Here is a 20,884-nt window from a genome sequence, read left to right on the forward strand (position 1 = left end):
AATTGCATAAATGTTAAGGACCAGTAGCCAATAACAAAAATCTAATTCCTCACCCATATGTATCCTAGCCACTTATCCAAATGCAATTGATTTTCCTTAAGAAAAAAAATTCAGTCGATTCATGTATTTCATTCTGCAATGTTTTAAATGAAAAGAAAAAATGTATTTAACTGCTTATTTTAGAACTGAGGTGAATGTCATGCAGTTTTATGAAAATGTAATTATTTAAATTGTGAATGGGTTAGAATCAGTCTTAATGCAAAAGTTCACCAGTTAATTTATTTTTGGTGGAGGTTAGTGTGGATGTGTGTGGGAGGAGTCAGGGATGGTGGGGGTTGGGGTGAGGGAGGGTTCTTTGCTAGCAGGTCTGACTCTTCTTCCTTCACCAGATTATAAGGCAGAAATCTCCATTCAGGAATGGGCCCTGGTGGTCTGCCTTTCACCATTTCTTCTCTTGTAGGATTCAGATACTGAATATTTTTGCACCCACTTAGCTGCTCATTAAAAAATAAAATTCACCTGAACTCTAAAATGCACTTTATAAGAAGAATGTTTTCATTACTGCTCATGATGAAATAATGTGTGTGTTTGTGTGTATGTGTTTGTGTGTGTGTGTGTGTGTGTGTGTTGAGGGAAATGTCCTCCAGTTCCCAGTGAAACGGTTGTCAGCATTTCTGGGGAACCTGAGGGTACTTTGCTAAGCCTCAGGAGCTCTAAGGTAGACATCAGAGGTGTCCTGGGCATTGCAAGTGGCCTGGGTGTCAGATGATGGTATACTTATGTAAATTAACCGGATGTCACACTGAGAAAACCCCTCCCACTTGGGATAAGAATTGGGGCTGATCCTTGAAAAGTAGGGAGGCATTTCTTAAAATTGTAGCTGCCCTGCATGTCTGCCATATTCTGCATTACAGTCAGGTGCCTGAACTCCCTTCAGAGTCCTGGAGAAAAGCAGGCTGTCAGACAACCCGTCAAGGCTGAGTCAGAAGTGAACCAAATTCTCCCCTTTCCCTTCAAGCCCCGCTTCAGCGCCACTCCCGCCAGGCTGGTGAACAGCAGTGGGTGATCTCGGAGAGAGTGGAGCAAAAGCCTGACTCAGGGCCTTAAAAAGGACAGAAAGGCACACAATTAGGACCCAGGAAACGGGCAAGGAGGCTGCCCAGGGGAGTTGTTGGGAGTCCTTGCAAATAGCACAGTGCTCTAAGCACGCCCAGCAAGGTGGCTGCTGCAGACGCAGGGGTAGGGGTCTCATGGAGAGACGGCCGGCCCTGCTGCTACTCACACGCATCCGGCCTCCATCCACCCCTGCTTGCAAGGATCCAGAGGAGGCGGCCCTGGGCAGGGCAGGAATCCTGGGGTTCCCATCTGCCCGGGTCCCCCCAGGGGGCCTCTAGTATACTCCCCACGCAGAGGACCATCTCCAGGCGCTCAGCCCGAAAGCCCTGGAGACCACCTTTCCGACGCCTGGACGGCTCCCGGGGCTGAGGCTGTAGGGGCAGCGGCGCCCTCTGTCCCTCTCTGTCCCTCTCTGTCCTGGTGCCCTGAGACCCTGAACGCCCAGGTGCACAGCTGCCAGTGCCACCGCAGGCTGGGGGTGCGGATGGGGCCTCCAATGCCGGTGCCAGGGTTTCCCCCATGGGCCTCCAGGACGTATGGGCGGTTGCTAAGCTAAACAAAACCCTGCCTGGCTCCCTGCTAATTGAGCCCTGACTGTAGCTCCTACAGCTGAGGGCTATGTCCACAATAGGTACCTGCTGCAACCAAGGATTCAGGATCTGGAGAAGGGGCTGCGACATAAATGGATACACTAGGCAAGAAATATAAATTTAGAAGACATGGGAACCAGGAGGAGACCTTTCTCTAGGGAATGGCTCTCTGAATGTCTGGACCCATTGCTTTTTATTTACTAGAATATACATTTGCCCTTTAGCAAAGCAAACAGACATCAATGGTAAGGTTTGGTAAACAAGAAAGGATTATTAGCTTTATGGGATTGCCTTCAGCCATTCAGCCAACAGCAGGTAATAATATGCTGATTCTCAGCCTTTGCTCAATATCAGAGTCCATCAGCCTTCTGGCGGACTTCTCACATCTACATACTAAACCACTTTTTGGTCCTTGCCTCTAGCAGTACCCAGGCTCCCCTCCTGGATACCTGCCTTAAAGGAACACTGACCAATTTCTCCATCACCCTTTGAGCTTCACCTGACTGGCCAGGCTCTGGGCTGAGGGTGAGGAATTTGAACAGAGGGTGATAACCCTGCTTCCAAAAGAGCTGGAACTTCTTTAGTCTGACAAAACCAACTGTGCCAGGGCAGGGGGCGGCCAGCTCTCTGGCAGCAGGGAAGGCTGGTAAACAAATAAACAAACAAACACACCCCAAACACCTGTATTCCAGTGAGGGGACTTGAAACAGCAGTGCCCACTCCTCCCCACCCCCCTTCAAGGCCAGGTTCAAACTATGCCACTAAAAATGACACAGCGGGTGCCTCACCCAAGAACTTGTGAATAAGATGGGGCCCTGACAGCTGAACTAGTAACATCCACATACAGTGTATGTGGCTAACACCCATCTAAGTGGACCAAGAGATTTAACAACTACAATGTTTCAGAACCCAAACTATAATCAGATCTATTCCATACAAACCCCAAGGCAGATATGAGAGGTAAGAGCTTCTAATTAAGGGGAATACATTTTGTTTTGCTAAATCTGAGGACTTTTTTGTGAAAGATAGAGTGTGTGAGTATGATGATCCACAAAAGTGTGGGGTCAGTTCTGAGCGAGATTACAAAATAAGATATTGACAGGTTTATCCATTAATGTTCAGGAGATACATTTTCTGATTTGGGGCAGGGAAAGGAGATGAATAAATTAACTGACATTCATGAGTATATACTTTAGTCGTGTGGCTAGTTACCAAACAGGATTCTGAGCCACAGTTAATTTCCATTGGTAATGCCAGGTTTTGTATTTCCTTGTAGAGACCTAACCAATCTTCTACCTATGATATCTACATGCTGTCAGGATCCCTTTTCTCAGTCCAACCCCCACAAATAAGCATGTCTTGGACACTTTTCTACTTCAAGGATCTAAGCACTGAGATGGAAGAGAAGGGATGTTCTTTTCCCACAGTGAGGAATAATCTGCTTCCTATTACACTAGGTGTCAGGTGAGGGCCCCAGGACACAAGCACAGCAGATAGCAGCCACTCCACTCAGCACTAACTGGGGGAAAGAACACTCATGTGCTTAAGAGGGATGAGAGGCCAGGCTGATAAGGCTAGCCAGGGCCTTGGATGTTGGAAGAGGAAAGAGCACACAGTTGTCGGCGTGCAACACACCAGCACACAGTGAAGAGCCAAAACGAAGGAAACATCGAGAGCAGTGAGGGAAACTAGAGGCAGAAGTCTCAGGGTCAGAGCAGGGAAGCTGGTCTAACTTTGTCATGATGCAAGGACACCAGAACCTTCCATGTTTCTCATATTTTCATTGTTCCTCTTTCTTAGCAGCTAATCAGGTAGCCGTAGAGGGGTATGAGGTCAGAACATTGGAATATTTTCATAGAGTACCATTCAGGATTGCAAAGCTGTGTCCTAAAGATTGTTTCTTTCATAAGGATCTTGCTTTTAATTCATAGAATAGTTAAATCCTCAGTACATTAGGTTACTCTCAATGCAAGTAGAATCATTTCTAGAATATACACTTTCAGCGTTTAAACTGCTAATTATCGGATTGGTTCTGGGCTCTTACAGCTGACCAGCCTCTCAGGGTGGAGCCCCACTAACCTGATTCATAAAATCTTTGGTGCTCTCTTTGTCATCTATGAATTGCCTTCAAAATAAAGATATAATTTCTTAGACTGGGAGTCAAGATCATTCAAGATGGCGCCATGCTCCTTGTGAACATTAACATTGTCTTGTCCTGGTCACCCTGAGCCACCCTGTGCTCCAAGCAGGGGTCCCCTACACACTTTCTTGAACCCGTCATACCCTTCTCTGCTTTGGAGCACTTCCTGCTCATGCTGGCTGCTGCCTGAAGCACTCTGCCCTCCCCCTTCTCCACTTCTTGAGGGTCGTGGCTATATATTCCTTGTTTTGTCCACAGAGATGAGCAGAGTCAGATAGAGAGAAGTCCCATAGTTCCATAGCTGTGATAGACTTTTAGAGAGATGAGATCTACTTAAAATATTAGAGAAAATAATATTTTAAAGTGTTAAACAGATGAAATCATATCAAAGTGAATAAAATAAAGAATGTAAGTTCTTCTTCTCTGTGGACATACCATAAGGTTGACCAGTGTTTTTCCTCCCACACATTAGTCCAGCTGCAGAGAACTAAACCATTTTTCTCCCCAAAGATGGCGTTACATTATGTACTCTGTTCTGCAACTTTAAAAGTTTATCGTTCACTTACTATTTCCTGACCCTTTGTCCATGTCAGGACAGATGGATGACTTTTAAAAAAATCAGTCGGAGAAAAGCCTTAAGCATGTTTCTCCCAGAAGAGGCCCTGCCACCTGTACCAGAGCTGCCAGTAAAACGGAGGGAATTGAGCAAAGTAGGACCCAGGGCATTTCTCAATGTAGGTCATCTTCCTTGGCGCCTTCCCGATCACTATGGACCTGCTCCTAGAGAGGGACACTCCTAGCCCGGCGCCTCTGTGGGAAGGATCCCCTGTAGAAAAGAGAACCAGGGTCAGGATTGGGGTCCCGCTCCCTGAAGAAGGAAAATTCCTAGTCAGTGAACACAGCCATGGGCGGAATTGGGGCATCCTTCTCACCATCATTCCCTTTCCCTTCCTTTCTTCCACAGGCTCAGTGGTTTGTCTTTTGAGAGTTACTTCATAATTACTGTTCCTGTATCCAACCCCCGCTCTGCCAGCACCTCTTATCTCTCCCACGTCCAGAGACCTTGCCCTTCATCCTCTCCACCCGCCCCCATGTTCTCTTGGTCCCGAGGATAATTTGGAAGCCATTGGGATCACAAGAACATGATTCAGCTCTCCCGTGACCTGATGACGAACTTTACCTGCTCCCTCAGGTTGGAGTCCCAGGTCAGAGTAGGGAGCTGCCCTGAATGTCCATGATGAGCAGCCAGGATGCACCCCAACTCCCGCGCGCAGCCAGTCCCAGGAGAGAGGACACTACAGGTTGTGCAAGGGAGCATCATGAGGCCAGGCGCCCAGCCAGGGAAAAACTAACCCCAAACCGAACCTCCAACCCGGCGCCCTTTATTTCCATTCTAAAACGTACCGCTCACTCCCGTAACAGAAGTCAGCCCACCGCAGCCCCAGTGCGCCTCTCCATCCTGAGTTGCCCTAAATTGCACCCATTCTCCTCCCCACGCCACTCAAGGGCCTCCGTGTCTTCTCAGCGCTCTCTGCCTTCAGAATCCGCCTTCCGGGCTTTCGTTTCTGCTGGAACCAAACAGAGGCCCGAGCGCCTTACTAGGCGTCTGTCTGCACAACAACCCGGCGGTGCTTTCCTCCGAGCGGGGGAGGCTCCAGCCCAGTCCCCAGGGGGCAGGGCGGTCCCTGCACGGGAAGCCCCGCTTCTGGGCGCCTGGGCTGCTGCCTACGGGTTGCGGGAGGAGGGAGAGCCGATTGGGCCGGGCGCCACCTCTTCCCCCGCCCTCCCGGCCCGCTGCGCCCGCCCCCGGGAATGTCGGGACTCCTCCCAGGGCCCTGACTTGAACTGCAGGGGCTGGTACGGGCCTGGGCCCAACTCCCGCCCCCAAAGTTCTGGGTCTCTCTCCCCGCGCGGAGCCGTCCGCTGGCGCGATGGTGGCCGTCTGGCTGGTGCACGTCGGGCAGAAGCTGCTGCTCTGGGGCGCGCTCAGCGCCGTCTCCCTGGCGGGCGTCACCCTCATCCTGAGCTTGTTGCAGATGATGGCGAGCTACGCGCATAAGTGGCTGCAAATGAGGCGCATCCCCAGCGTTTCGGGTGCCTACCCCTTGGTGGGACACTCCCTGGTCCTGAAACAAGGAGGGAAAGGTAAGGGACTGCGCGCGCCCGGGCCAGCTGCATCCCCGCCACGGGCTGTTGGGCCCCTTACCGGCCTGGGGCACCAGGACTGGAGCTGCAGGCTGCTGGGTGAGGGGCGACTCTATCACCCCCTGGATATTGGGTTCCCAGTTCTCTCCAGTTTTCATTACACATAAGTGCAGTGTTCTAAACTCCCGTCTTTCTGCCTTTTCTCTTCTTATTTTCCCAACTGCTGGCTGCTGCTATCTGAAAACACCACCTGCAGCCCTAGCCGGCTTGTCTCAGTGGATAGAGCTTGGCCTGTGGACTGAAGGGTCGCAGGTTTGATTCAGGTCAAGAGCATATGCCTGGGTTGCAGGCTCTATCCAGTGGGGTTGGGGGTGGGCATGCAGGAGGTAGCTGATCAATGATTCTCTCTCATCATTGATGTTTCTCTCTCTCTCTCTCCCTCTCCCTTCCTCTCTGAAATCAATAAAAATATATTTAATAAGAAAAACAACAAAAAACACTGCCTTTTTTCTTTTGTCTTTACTGTTTAAGTCCTAAAGGTAGACACAACTTATAACTAACTCTCTCTCTCTCTCTCTCTCTCTCTCTCTCTCCCTCTCTCTCTCTCTCCAAAATTAGAGACGAGAAATGCACTTGATACCAGAGCCTCTCCCTCCAGAAATCACAACACTTCACCACAACTTTCATTCCTCCTTGGCCCTTTTAGGAGGTTGCATAACAACATGAATTATGATGTTATTCACCAAGGCCTGCCCCATAAGTCATACAGCAAGTTTCAGAAGTCTTATTTGTTAAGGAGTGAATTGGTTTTTTATTGAAATCATCTTTTGAAGCTGATAGCCTTTATGTTATGTTATGATAAGGGTAGAGGGGTCACTTTAAGTTAGAAAGCTCCTAAAAGTCCCTGGTGTTTGGATGCCCCATGAGGGAGGGTGAGTTAGATCTTAGCACTTCATCTTCGTGGCTGGATAAGTTGAGATGCCCAGAACTGAAAAGATTTGCCCCAAATGACATATTTTAAAATGAGCCCAGAACTAGAATCCAATCACCCCTCAGTTTAACTGAAGACGTTTTATAGACTGAACATCAATTCCAAAGCTTAAAGGATTATTTCTTTTCCACTTTCCTTTCTCCAAATAAAAATAATGCTGTCATTTAAACTTCACAGGAAGACATGAGGCCTCATGGGAGAGTGTTACCAAAATACAGAAAATGTTTCTGGTAGAAGAAATCCCAGTAAACTTTTAACCAACCAGAGATCAATGCGACTAATGCTGCAAGTGATGCAGCAAATTTTGATATGTGAAAACTACATTTGTAAACATCACCATGGCAAACACTAAAGGCAGAGCTAATCTTCCCTTCTACCCAAAGGCTTTATAATATTAAAAAATAATTGTGAAGAAATATAGACCCCCTCCTCCTCAACAGGAAACCATATACTTAAGAAATCTCATCATAGTCTTTTGGGGGAATTTCTCTAAGAATTGAAATCTCTAGTGAATAAGATCCATTTCAAAACAAACTGTGAGTTATTGGATTATTTTAAGTAATTCTCCTTATAGTTACTTCTGGAGAGAAGAGCATGGTAACGCATTATCTTTCTCAAGGGGACTTTTTAATGCATCAACAACTACTGGATCTGGGCATGAGACCAACCTTTGCTCCTTTTCTGCTTGTAACCAAAGTGCTTGACTTTGACAAGTTGTTTAAAACTCTCTAAGTTAGAGTGTGTTACCCTTTACAGGTAAACATCACTATGTTACAGTTACTTTCAGGATTAAATTTAATGCGTACATTTTCTAGACCATTGTCCAGAACTTGGTTTGAGTCCATTTTTTCATTGTCAATCATGCACTTATTTGAGGCCCTCCTTTGTGCCCATCATTGAGCTCAGCAAAACTGGGCATAGCACAACATTTAAAGGTATATTCCCCACCCTCAATACCCTTGTGTCTTATACAAGAGGCTGCTTTGATTGATTACCAAATTTCCCTATGTAATCCCTACATTTTCCTCAGTGCTTCTCAGTAATTCTTTTTAGCTTAATGATTCTTTCTTATATTCACTATGACATTTCTTCCACATTTTTGTCACATTCTCAAACCCATTTTTTTCCTATATCGAAGGAAATGTAGACATAGCCTATTAATTATATACTAGAGGCCCAGTGACAAAATACGTGTATGGATAGGGTCCCTAGAAGCTGCTGGCCACCAGCCTGGGCCTTCCTTCATTCTGCACCACCCCCTGGTGGTCAGCACATGTGATAGCAAACGATGGAACTTCCAGTTGGTATATTAGGCATTTATATATATTGATATTGTGTGTATGTGTTTCTCTTCTACTAACAAAATATTTTCAAATTTTCTTCCAGCTTATTTTTTATTCACTTCAGAATGATAAAAATCCCCTTCTTTATAAACATTTATTCATTCAAATAATAATAAAACTACAGGAAAGTTGTAAAAATAATATAGAGTTCGCATATGCCATATACCAGCAAGCCTCCTCTGATGATGTTATTTCACAGAATTAGTATCATTATCAAAACTAAAAAATTATTATTTGTCCAATGTTCTTTACAATACTACAGTCCTTATTTGAATTTTACAACACTTCCTAGAGTTCTTTTTCTGTTCCATGACTCAATTGCAAATCTCACCTGGCATATAGTAGTTGTGCTTCCTTGTGTTATGTTCTTCAATATCAATCTTTTCTAATCTGTGATCGTTTGTCAGTCTTTCCACACACATCAAGACCTTGACACATTTTCTGAGACAGGTATTTTGTAGAATCACTCTAAGTTTGGATTTGCCTGCTGTTTTTTTCAGAGTTTCATTGAGGTTATGAATTTTTGGCAAGAACACCATGTGTGATGTTAAAAGCTTTCCCTCTAAAATCAGGAAGACAAGGATGCTCACTCTCACCATTTTATTCAACATAGTATTATAGGTCCCAGTCAGAACATTTGGCCAAGAAAAAGAATGCAGACGACATGATTTTTCATATAGAAAACCCTAGATACTCCACCCCCAAAAATGTTAGAATTAATGAATAAATTTAGTAAAGTTGCAGGATATAAAATCAATATACAAAAATCACTTGCATTTCTTTATGCTAACAAAGGACTACCAGAAAGAGGAATTAAGGAGACAGTCCCATTTACAATTGAATCAAAAGGAATAATATACCTAGGAATAAGTTTAACCACGGAGGTGAAAGTCCTGTACACTGAAACCTATAAGATAGTGACTGGAGAAGTGATACAAACTAATTCTATCATTACTTATTCTGTTGCACAAATTGTTTCAGTTTGGAGCATTAGGAGCTTTTCAGGTTGGCTGTTTGGTGTTTCAACATGGCCCATCATTTTTTGAGCACTTCCTTATTTTCTGCCACCATAATAAATTCCACTCTTCTTGTATTTTTCTCTGCCTCGGCCCTAAAATCAATGACTTCTCCAAGGGGAATTGGTTTATTTTATTGTAGGACAGTATTTAGAAATCCTGAGATCTGGTGCCTGTACTAGGAATGGGAGCCAACCTGGGAAGTTATATTACCAGAAATCTTGTTTAGAATATCAGAGAAGACTTTGCAGCAAAATCACATTTAAGATGACAATTGAAGAATAAGTGAGTGTTATTAGACAAAAAGCACTATGAATAAGAGGTTCCTACAAAGAGAAGAGGTTCTATGGAGCCCCTGAGAACAACCTCAGTGTTCTTAGGGAAGGCATGTCCTAAGGTCATTTGAGAAGTTGAAGGATTTGTAAAACAGAAGAGTTTTTTAAAATAATTTTTTTATTGAGGTAACATTGGTTAATAACATCTAAATTTCAGGTGTACAATAGTATAATTTGACGTCTATACACTCTTTTGGGTGCTCACAACCAAAAGTCTAGTTTCCATCTATTACCATTTGTTTAACCCCATTTACCTACTTTGCCCTCTCTCCCTTCTCCTTCTCCTCTGTAACCACTATTCTGTTCTCTGTATCCTTGAATTTTTTTTATTTCATTATATGTGTTAATTTGTTACTTTTTTCTTTTATATTTTGCATATGAGTTAAATCAGACTGTTTTTGTCCTTGTCTGTCTGACTTATTTCACTTAGCATAATACCTGTAAGGTCCATTCATGTTATCACAGATGCCAATATTTTTATCTTTTAAGAAATATATATTCTTTATTGATTTCAGAGAGGAAGGGAGAAGGAGAGAGAGAGAGAGAGAGAGAGAGAGAGAGAGAGAGAGAGAGAGAGAGAGAGAGAGAAACATCAGTGATGAGAGAGAATCGTCAATTGGCTGCCTTCTGCATGCCCCACACTGGGGGTCGAGCCTGCAATGCGGGCATATGTCCTGACTGGGTCAATGGTCAACTACAGAGTCATGCCAGCTGGGCCAATATGATCACATCTTCTTTATCCATTCATCCACTGATGGACACCTAAGGTTGCTTCCATATCCTCGCTATTGTAAGTTATGCTGCAGTTATCATTGGGGTGCATACCTCTTTTTGAATTAGTGTTTTCATGTTCTTCAGATAAATACCCAGAAGAGGAATTGCTGGATCATATCTTAGCTCTAATCTCAATTTGCTGAGGAACTGCAATACTGCTTTAGAGAGGGTGAAAGGGAGTATCTATCTACCAGGGCTGTGGAGTTGGGACAGGCATCCCTTTCTACAGAAGAGTAGCCTGTGCAGGTCAGGAGAAACTGAACAACCTCAGTGTTCTTGGGGAAGGCATGTCATAAGGTCACCACAAACAGCCACAGTGCTTGGCATTTCTCAGTTAACCAGGTTGTTAATATATATCATTCATAATTAATTAGCCTCATAATTCATTCATTAATAATTTAGTAAGGACAACTGTGTGGTTTAGCTTCAAGATGTGAAAGATATGAGAGACATTGTGTGAATAGCCCAAAGTAAAAACAGTAAAAAACCCAAAAAGACACAGTAAGGAACTTATTTAAAATTAAATATTTTAAAGAGTTTTTCCAGCAGCTGATGAATTACACTGAAGAGAACAGACATGTACCAATGATAATATTCTGGCTTGGCACAGTACCAGTAATACTCATGTACAAAGCCGAAACTATAGAGGTGAGTTGATAGTGACTATGATCAATGTATCACTGTATATTTGATGGTGTGAGAATCTCATCAGAATAAACAGCAAATATATGTCCTTATATTTAATTAAATTCAATACAATGAGGATTCCATTAAATATCTAAGGCTTTGAAGATGCCATTAAATGCTTTCCTGATATAGTGTGAGTTCTGGGAAGAGTAGCAGCTTCTACATGTCTATACACATTTGGTATCAAGTAATATATTTGTCCTTTTTTGGGGGGAAGTCTTCAATTGAACAGAACCATAAATAGATTATTCTACATGGTGAGCTCATATCATCTACCAGGCACTGTTTAAAGATTACACAAATATAAGACTAATAAAATTTAAGTGTTTCCCTTAAGATGCTCAGAGTATCCATTATACTTTTATGATTTCAAGTTAATTTTTTAAAAGAGAACACTAATCTGATATTGATGGGGAAGATGTTGTTAATTCACGCTATTGAAATTACTCCTAAAAATTATTTATCTTTTTTTTACTTACTATCATGACATTGTGGGTATTATCTGATGGTTTGATGACAAAGGCTTTGGGTTAGGGTGTAAAGATAAGATAAAAATACCTTCAAAATCAACAGCAGAATTTCCTAGGGTTGCTGGGCTTGGATACATCTTTCTTACTCATTGTGGTAAAATTCTTAGAGTGTATCTGGCACCACACTGCCCAATCTACTGTTCCAGAGGAGAGAGCGAGAGGGCCACATGTGGGATGTCAGCCATTGCTGGCCTAGTGTAAGTGGGCTTAGTACATATGGATAGAGATCTGTCCAAAGTAGGGAACTGCAGCAAGATCCTGAGAGGCATTTTGTGCATATGCTCATCCCTTCTGCTTTACTTTGGCTCCAGGCACCTAATTATACCCATAGTTCCCAATGCTACTTATATCCTGGAGACATTCAAATGAGTACCTAGTATAAGCCTCAATCCTGAGCTTCATACCTGCTTTCAGACTGTGGCAACTTGAATACCTCCAATTCAATATACCTGATAATGAACTTGTGATTTCCATCTCCCTTAATGTGCTCATACTTTGCTTCACCCACCTTCTCTTCCCTCACTCCTACCCTTAGAATAAACAACTCCACTTGGCTCCTAATTCATGGCAGGAGTCAGGAATTATCTTGGACATTTTCCTTTCAGTCAACTCCAGCTAGTCTCTAAGAGTGAGTGACAGTTGTATGCTCCAAACTCTATTTGAATTTCTTTGAGTCATAGCAATGAAAATGAACCACAAAGAAGTAATTGTTATGAAATGTCACTTTAGAAAGTATTGTATTCTAGCCCAGTATTCTTATAATTAAGGTTGCGTTCATATCTCTATCTCTCATTTTTCTTTTCCCACTTTCTAAGGTAATTTTAACTAGCTCAAAGCAAATTGACAAGTCTCATCTGTACAGGTTCCTACAACCATGGCTTGGACTAGGACTTCTTACCAGGTAAGTCAGTGTAAATCGATAAAGCTGTCTTGTGTGTAACATGTCAGGCATTGACACGGGGTAGTTTTCCTGTAGCAAGAATGTGCAGTCGGGTAGTAGGGAGAAGCTGAAAGATTGGATGATAATGGGCCTGTGAGAGACAGGAACCCAGGTGTAGAGTAATCTCCAGCCATGGTATTCAATAATGATGATCACCAGTGTTCCAAGGAGAGTTAGAAAGTCCCAATGTAGAAATGGAGTATGGCACAGGGGAGTTTTGAGCAGGGAAATCTTGAAAATTCAATGAAACAGGCAGTCATCCTCAGAGAAGTAACTGGAGCACAGTAACCTCAGTCCTTGAGCTGCCATCCAGCAACAGGACCCCATCAACTGAGAAAGAGAAAGCAGGACTTCGGTGGGAACTTTGTAGACTTTGAAGTTGTAAGAGATCAAAGTAGACTCATGGAGCTCCTTGATCTTCAGAGGGTTAAGGTTGGATACAGGGGGGAAATTTCTCATTTTTGGAAACTCAGAACTTAGAAATTTAGAAAAATTCTTAAAATTTTCAAATTTGATGAGAGCTCTTTTAAATATTAGTAATATAGAAGGATATCTAAAATACGCCCATCCTGTAACTGTATATGAATCTCCCCTTGACATTCTGACCAAAGTATTTGGGAATCTGTAATTAAGAAGAATTTGTTGTCTTGACTAAGCTTTATTTGCTTTGGATGTTGCTTTTCTCTTCTTTGTAACCATGTCATGTATTTCTAGTACTGGAAACAAATGGCGCTCCAGGAGAAAAATGTTAACACCCACTTTCCATTTTACCATTCTGGAAGACTTCTTAGATGTCATGAATGAACAAGCCAACATATTGGTTAATAAGCTTGAAAAACATGTTGACGGAGAAAAATTTAACTGCTTTTTTTACATCACTCTTTGTGCCTTAGATATAATCTGTGGTAAGTCTCATGGATTTGTTTCTAGAGCTGTGGTGTAAACATACAATGGTCCAAATAGAAAATAACATTTCACTGGGAAGGCAAATGAAGGGGTTGGAAAGGATATTGGCTTCTTTGGGGCGGTCCTTCTGCTAAATTAGGCTCCTGAGAAGCAGTACCCACTGCCAGGGCTTCAAGCAGAGCCAACCTGCCAGGAAGGTCAGAGGGAAGAAGGAGCAGGAACAGGGAGTAGGAGGAACAAAAGGTGCAAGAGTGAAAGGGGAAAGGAACAATTCTAAAATATATAAGAATTGATCTCTTTTTTGAAGTGTTTGCCACTGGAAAATAAACAGAAGGCATGTGCATGAATTGAATGGTTGCTTCTCACCCATATTTTGCAGAGACAGCTATGGGCAAGAATATTGATGCTCAGACTAATGATGATTCTGAGTATGTCCGTGCAGTTTATAGGTAAACGGAGCCCTTCTAATTATTTTTAAAGTTGTTACAGATTTAAGCTTTAAAAAATATCGCTAATAATTTTTTGTCTGTGTTGTATCTTTTTCATTGTTTCACAATGAATTATTGCACTAAAAATCAACCTAATCATTTAAGCATGTATTTTAACAGTAGAGGATTTATTGTATAAATTAAGGCACACGTAGGCTCTGGTATAATTTTACATGATTATTTTGTGATATGTTGAGAAATTACATTATGATGCTTAGTGATAAAGGTAAAAAATAAAGATAAAGACAATACTTTTTGCATGATAACCACTAGGTATAAAAAATTATTCATTAAAAAATCTTGTAGCTATTATTCCAGAATGTTAGCTGTGATTATTGTTTTGTGTTATGTGCTTTGCTTTCTTGTTTGTGTTGTTATTAATTATTTCTTCCCATATTTCCTGCATTGAGTGTGTATTATTTTTTAATTGAAATGGTCATATTTATTTTGAAAATTGCTTGAGATTATTCAACTATGAAAAGGCACTGCTGGGGTTTGATTTGAGGAATTCTGTCTTTAAGTCCACTGCTCATTTCATTTTAATACATATTAGCATATGTAATCTGCTATTTTTACACAAGATTGTGAGTTGTTTTATAGTGGTCCACAGAACAGAATAACAGGGAGACAAGCATCAAAATAAATAAGTATAAACTTATAAACTGTAATAATTGCTTAGAAAGAAAGAATAAAGTTGATATTCAAGAAGAAAACAGCAATAGAGCCCACAGATTGAGTGACCAGGAAAGGCTACTCTGCCGAACTGGCCTGTAAGCTGTTCTCTAAGGAAGAGATCATGTCAAGGTCTTTGTGCTCTACCACTGAAAATGTTGAGGGACAGAGATTTGACCGAGAGGCACTTTACTGGAGAAGAGGATAGCCAGAGGAGTAATAAGCAAATGTGTGCACATTAAACAGGCAGATTTCATACCACAGTGTGATATGAGAGATACAGGCAGCTTGGGGAAGTCCGGAACTCTTCCTGGAGAAATAGAAGGAGAGATCAGATGGCCATCTAATAAGGTGTTTTATAATGGACTAGAGGCCCGGTGCACAAAAATTTGTGCACTGGAGGGGGCGTCCCTCAGCCCAGCTTGCCCCCTATCACATACTGGAAACCCTCAGGGTATGTCCTACTCCCTGCTCCCCTTGGGGAGTGGGCCTAAGCCACTGTCTGGCCTCCCTTTGTGGTAGGCGACTGGGCTGATCAGGGGAAGGCACCAGCCCCATCACCCCCTGTTGTAGCCACTGCCAGTCACCGCAGCCACCAAGGTGTTTTCATCAACAGGGACTCCAGTCCCTTTACCAGGAAATAATGACAACTTTCTTTAGGCATTTTCAAGATGTGTCTTTCATAGGATATGACATTTCTTTCTTTTTTTATCCTCACCTGAGGATATGTTTCCATTGATTTTTAGAGAATGTGGAAGAGAAAGGGAAAGACAGAGAGAAATATCAAAGTGAGAGGAACACTGACTGGTTGCCTCCTGCATGAGCCCTGACCTGGGCCCAGGCCAGAGAGGAGCCTGCAACCTAGATACATGCCCTTAGTCAGAATTGAACCCAGAACCAGCAGTGGGCAGGCCAAGGCATTATCCATTGAGCAAAACCAGCTAGGGCAGGATATGACATTTCTTAGCCCTCCAGCAGTAGACCTTCTTTTTGTTCTCCAGGAGTGTGGTAAAAAACACTAGATCACTTATTTGGACTCTTATTACCCAAGTTACTAAGAATATTACCAGTGGCATACAGGGAGCTAAGCCAATGAACAGTCAGAAAAGGTGTTTCCTCTGTAGTTCACACCAATTGCTGGCTTGGCCCCTGCCCAGCCTAACGCCTCTGGCTGAGTCATTAGCCCTCAGCAGGGGACGTCCAGCTCCCTCAATCATCTGCTCAGCCCCTGCCCAGGCCTAATGCTTCTTGACCAGAGGCATTAGGCCTGGGCAGAGGACCCCCAGCTCCTACCATTGCCAGCTCTGCCCCTGCTACCCACGACCTCTGGCACCGCCCTTGCCCAGACCTAATGCCTCTGGCCAAGGTGTTAGGCCTGAGAAGGGGAGTCCCCGCTCTCCGCACCTGCCCAGGCATAACGCTTGTGGCTGAGGCATTAGGCCTGGGCAGGGGACCCCTAGCTCCCGTCATCAACGTGATGGCCGGCTCCACCCCTCCCCAGGCCTAATGACCAAGGCTTTAGGCCTGGGCAGGGGACCTCAAGCACCCCGCCATCAACGCGATCGCTGGCTCTGCCCCTGCCCAGGCCTAATGCTTCTGACTGAGGCGTTCGGCCTTGTCAGGGGACCCCCAGCTCTGTTGCTTGGCGCCTACGTATGCAAATTAACCACCATCTTTCTTGGCAGTTAATTTGCATATCGCCCTGATTAGCCAATGGGAAGCATACTGAAGGTACGGTCAATTACGTTTTTTGTCTTTTATTAGATAGGATTCTTCATTCCTCTAAAGGACCCATTTAATTTTTCAGCTTCCTAGGATGTGTACTAACCCATGCCTTCATTGTTGAGCATAAAGCATAGAGCTCTTGGTAGCTGCTAAGATGAATTATCATCGTTGCCACATGTTACCCTCACTGACACTAGGCACCAAATAGGTACTCAAGCAGTGCACATTTTTGCTATATCAGCTAATACATTTTCAACCTGTTTATAGGATGAGTGATTTGCTACATCGAAGAATGAGGACATTTTGGCTCTGGCATGACGTTTTGTACCTTTTGTTTAAAGATGGAAGGGATCACAAAAGGAAACTAAATATCTTACATAATTTTACCAACAATGTAAGTCCTCACTTTTTTTTTTATTGTGATCAAACATACCTAACATAAATTTATTATAATAACCATTTTAAGTGTGCCATTCAGTGGCATTAGGGGAATTAACAATGTTGCGCAACCTCTACCACTATCACTTTCTAGAACTTTTATAAGTGCATGACTCCATGTTTGTTAACATACCCAGTCATTAATGTTCCCTACTGGGGGAGGTTAATCTACTGGGGGAGTTTGTCTATAAATAAATAATTACAAAATGTGATATGTGCAATAATAGTTTATTAACAAACTGGGTGCTATGCTAAGATAATAAAGACACAGGGATCTGTGTTATAAGAATCTTCTGAAAAATGTTTGGATTAGGCAATGGTTTTCCAAGACAAAGGGCATTTATAGCAGTATCTTAAACTGGAAAAGATAAAAATTAACTAGATATTACCGTGGGGCCTTGACTTATGAGTTTAATTCGTTCCGAGACCGAGCTCATTAAGGAGCTCATTAAGGAGCTCGTTAACTCAAATTACTCTGTCAACTCAAAGCAAAAAATCTGCCAAGAGACTGCTGGTATCTCAAAAAAGTCGTTAGTCGGGACACTCGTAAGTCAAGGCCCCACTGTACTATTTAATTTTTAATGATAAGGAAATAGTAATGTTCTGGATATAGTCTGTCTTTGTGTTAAAAGTATGTTTATTAAAGGCAAACTTTAATTGAAAACATGCATTATAATTTAAATGTACAAATAAAAGTGCTGAAGTAATTATATTTATCCTTTACTGTAAATTATAGTTTAAAATATGATGGCATTGCTTCCTGAGAGCTTGTTTGGAGGTTCTAGCAGGGGAGCGCAGCTACTCGTATACCCTTGACCGAAGACCGGTCCTCTCCTCGGGGGGGGGAAGGTCGTCCTCTTCGACCGAGCCCGCAGCTTCGGGAGGGACGCACATGGATCGGTGAGGGAGGAGGGGGACACCCGCCTAGCCAGCCAGATCAGCCGAATCAACCCTGGCGATCAATGGGGTGACAGATGTCGCAGCCAGATCGCCCTCACATCCTAGCATTGCTTCCTGACAATGAGGTGCTGCCTCTACAAACAGATCAAGTGGTTAGAGCCCCTAGAAGTTAGATGAATGAGATGTTGGAGTTAGCTGCTGTCAGTGGAGTATAGCATAATTGCCTGGCAATAGGTGAACGGTGAACAGTTTGTATTTTATAGGTATAATTACCCTTGTCTTCAAATTTCATGCATTAATATCAGTATCAATAATGAATGAATTCCAAATGGGATGGATAATATCAAAAGTTGCATACTGAGTGCCAGGCACTAGGGGTTCCACCAAGAATCAAAGAGAGGACATGGTGCTTGCCATTATGGAACTTGGGATCTGTTCATGCAAAGCAGAAGCAGGTTTGGACAATTGCCTGAAAGGAGGAGAAAGTTGAAATGTGTAACCAAATTAAGCTCAGGGGCTTTCATTCTTTTATTCATTCAACACATACCTGATGAAATGTTTAAAATGCCAAGCAGTGTTCTAAAGGTTGGAAGTATATCAATGAATAAAAGACAAATTTGCTGGTACATTGAAGATGGAGGACAAAGTCACTAAATAACAATACAATGCCAGGTGGTAAGTGAAACGGAAAAAAGGTAAAGTAGGCTTAGGAAGAGAGTGAGTGCTAGGGACTAGGGTGTCAATGACCCTGACAGTGTGACAATGGGCAGCAGAGATCTACAACTAGGGAGGAAGCTAGTCATGCTGGCTTCTGAGGCAAGAATATTCTAGGCAGAAGGAGTGGCAAGCATACGTTATGATTCTTTTCCCCAATACAACACGTAATTAGAGTGATCTACAACTAGTTTTTTATATAATGATTGTGTTCTCTCCACCACCCCTACTTTTTCTCATGAGTTCTTTCAACTCGCTGGGCCCTATTCAGGAGACTACTACTCTATTCCCATGTTGGAAAGGCTGCAAACATAGTCCTTGGGAATTATGTATTTTGACATTAAATTTGTTTTTAAAAATCTTATCAAATAACGCCCTAAAAATGCTCATAGAAAGCTTTACTATGTTTTCATAAAAACCAAAGTTCCTGTTGAGTGAGACAGAACAGGAAAGGCTTAGGAAAAAATCAGTTAAAGAAGCTAGTATATTTTCACAGGACAATTATTATTAGGCCATATTAAATTCCACACAAAAGCATGTGATCATTTAAATCATACAGGTCATCAATGAACGGGCCAATGAAGTAAAGAGAGATGAAGAACGTAAAAGTGATGACAAGGGCATGACCCTCTCCAAGAGAAAACACAAGGCTTTTCTTGACCTGCTTTTAAATGTGATGGATGATGAAGGGAACAAGCTAAGCCTGGAGGCTATTCGAGAAGAAGTGGACACTTTCATGTTTGAGGTATTTTGTGTTGTTATGTTAGTCTCAGGTATCATCATGAAACAAATTATAGTTCCTGGTACATAACAAGAAAACTTTTTTTTTTTAATTTTGGGAGTTGAAAATGCTAAGGATGAAGAAATAGCCAGCACTAATACTTAGACATGTTTAAGCATTTAATAGAAAAATTAGAAATAACATGAAATACAACGAATTATTTGTAGCCACCTTTTAAAATATGTTGGGATGCTTGGTATAAGGGATGATCTATTCTCAATTTCTTTTTAACTTAAAAAAATAAAAAATTTATAGGAGTTCTTTAAAAATGTTTTTAGCATTTTTTAAAATTCTGATCACATTTTGAAGTAGCTTGTTATAACTGATGAAGAGTCATTATATTGTAGTTAGAAATTACAAAGTTTAAGACCCTAATTAAATACCAGACCAACTTTCTTTTTCAGAAAAAGCTATCAACTTGTATGGTTTTTTTTTTCTTCCCAACATCAGGTCAGTTTTCTGTCATTATTTCTTCAAACAGGTTCTCTATCCATTGCTCTGCTTCCTCTCCTTCTGGCACTCCTATTATCTGGGTGTTATTTCCTTTTGTGTTTTCCCAAAGCTCCCTTAGGCTCTCCTCCTGCTTTTTAAGTTTTCTTTCCAGTTGCTGCATTTGTGTGTTTTTTCCTACCTTGTCTTCTAATTTGCTGAGTTGGTCCTCAGTCTCTTATAATCTGCTGTTAAAGCCTTCCATTATGTTCTTTATTTCAGCTAGGTCATTCCTCATTTCCTCTTGATTCCTTTTCATGTTGGTGACATTCTTATTCAGCTTCTTATAATTCTCATTGAGTTGTGTGTATTTGTCATCCGGACCTTTGACCATCCTTACAAACAATACTCTGAATTCTTTCTCTGATAAGTTACTTGCCTCCATCTCATTTAATTCTTTTTGTGGTGATTCCTTTTTTTCTTTCCTTTTGGGATTGTTTTTATGTCTCCCCATTTTTTTTTCATTTTTGTAAAATTAAATCTTTATTGTTCAGGTTATTACAGTAGTTCCTCTTTTTTCCCCTCATAAATCCCCTCCACCCAGGTCCCACCCTACCTTCTGCCCTTACCGCCCCCCCTCTCCCACTGTCCTCATCCTTAGTTGTACGATTTTTGTCCAGTCTCTTCCCACACACGCACAACCCTTTCCCCCCCAAGAATTGTCATTCCATTCCCTTTCTAAGCCCCTGATTCTATTATATTCACCAGTTTATTCTGTTCATCAGATTATTTATTCACTTGATTTTTAGATTCACTTGTTGATAGATGCATATTTGTTGTTCATAATTTGTATCTTTACCATTTTCTTCTTCTTCCTCTTCTTAAAGGATACCTTTCAGCATTTCATATAATCCTGGTTTGGTGGTGATGAACTCCTTTAGCTTTTCATTATCTGTGAAGCTCTTTATCTGACCTTCAATTCTGAATGATAGCTTTGCTGGGTAAAGTAATCTTGGTTGTAGGTTCTTGCTATTCATCACTTTGAATATTTCTTGCCACTCCCTTCTGGCCTGCATAGTTTCTTTTGAGAAATCAGCTGACAGTTGTATGGGTACTCCCTTGTAGATAACTAACTGTTTTTCTCTTGCTGCTTTTAAGATTCTCTCTTTGTCTTTTGCTCTTGGCATTTTAATTATGATGTGTCTTGGTGTGGTCCTCTTTGGA

At 42.2% G+C, this 20,884-nt stretch overlaps 1 protein-coding gene and 1 long non-coding RNA gene across 2 annotated transcripts in view; one reads left to right on the forward strand and one right to left on the reverse strand.

Annotated features, from left to right (window-relative positions):
- Positions 1–4,193: 4,193 nt before the first annotated feature.
- LOC118650795 lies at positions 4,194–5,666 on the reverse strand. Its single transcript, XR_004966045.1, has 3 exons — positions 5,251–5,666; positions 5,027–5,141; positions 4,194–4,672 (listed from the first exon to the last, which is right to left on the reverse strand). It is a non-coding gene; the product is annotated as an uncharacterized LOC118650795 (long non-coding RNA).
- A 57-nt stretch (positions 5,667–5,723) lies between these two features.
- LOC118650794 (cytochrome P450 4V2-like) overlaps positions 5,724–20,884 on the forward strand; it is a 29,227-nt gene continuing 14,066 nt past the window's right edge. The window contains exons 1-7 of the mRNA XM_036299141.1: positions 5,724–5,991; positions 10,986–11,098; positions 12,483–12,568; positions 13,322–13,512; positions 13,893–13,962; positions 16,666–16,792; positions 19,010–19,195. Of these exons, the coding sequence (XP_036155034.1) occupies positions 5,778–5,991; positions 10,986–11,098; positions 12,483–12,568; positions 13,322–13,512; positions 13,893–13,962; positions 16,666–16,792; positions 19,010–19,195 (987 nt within the window). The 5' untranslated portion in view covers positions 5,724–5,777. The remainder of the gene's footprint in view (positions 5,992–10,985; positions 11,099–12,482; positions 12,569–13,321; positions 13,513–13,892; positions 13,963–16,665; positions 16,793–19,009; positions 19,196–20,884) is intronic.

The sequence above is a fragment of the Myotis myotis genome, unplaced genomic scaffold, assembly GCF_014108235.1.
Source record: "Myotis myotis isolate mMyoMyo1 unplaced genomic scaffold, mMyoMyo1.p scaffold_m19_p_3, whole genome shotgun sequence".
Taxonomy (NCBI): domain Eukaryota; kingdom Metazoa; phylum Chordata; class Mammalia; order Chiroptera; family Vespertilionidae; genus Myotis; species Myotis myotis.